Source organism: Eimeria tenella, genomic scaffold (genome assembly GCF_000499545.2).
Source record: "Eimeria tenella Houghton genomic scaffold, Eth_scaff2115, whole genome shotgun sequence".
Classification (NCBI taxonomy): Eukaryota; Apicomplexa; class Conoidasida; order Eucoccidiorida; family Eimeriidae; genus Eimeria; species Eimeria tenella.
The window spans coordinates 1,442-1,753 of NW_013541963.1; the positions used below are offsets into that span (position 1 = coordinate 1,442).

The following is a 312-nucleotide window of genomic DNA, read 5'->3' on the forward strand; positions in this document are numbered from 1 at the left end:
AGCAGCACGAGCAGCAGCAGCCCGGCAGAGTAGCATGCGCAGCAGCATGCGCAGCAGCACAAGCAGCAGCACAAGCAGCAACGGTTCGAGCAATAACAGCAGCAAAAGCAGCACTAGCAGCAATAGCAGCAATAGCAGCAGTAGCAGCAACAGCATGAGCGACAGCAGCACAAACCCTGCGGTCTTCAGTTGCTGCATGCATCATATTGAATTTAATATTTCCATAAAAAGTTTGCTGCGTTTTAGTCAAAAGTTCAGCCGCAGCAGCAGCTGCTGCAGTAGCAGCAAGGCACGATCGAAGGAGGAGCAGGT

The 312-nt window shown here is 52.2% G+C and overlaps 1 protein-coding gene across 1 annotated transcript in view; it reads left to right on the forward strand.

Moving 5' to 3' along the window:
* ETH_00039720 (uncharacterized protein) overlaps positions 1-33 on the forward strand; it is a gene marked incomplete at both ends in the record, with an annotated part of 1,260 nt that extends 1,227 nt beyond the window's left edge. The window contains one exon of the mRNA XM_013374546.1: positions 1-33. Within this exon, the coding sequence (XP_013230000.1) occupies positions 1-33 (33 nt within the window).
* Positions 34-312: the final 279 nt, after the last annotated feature.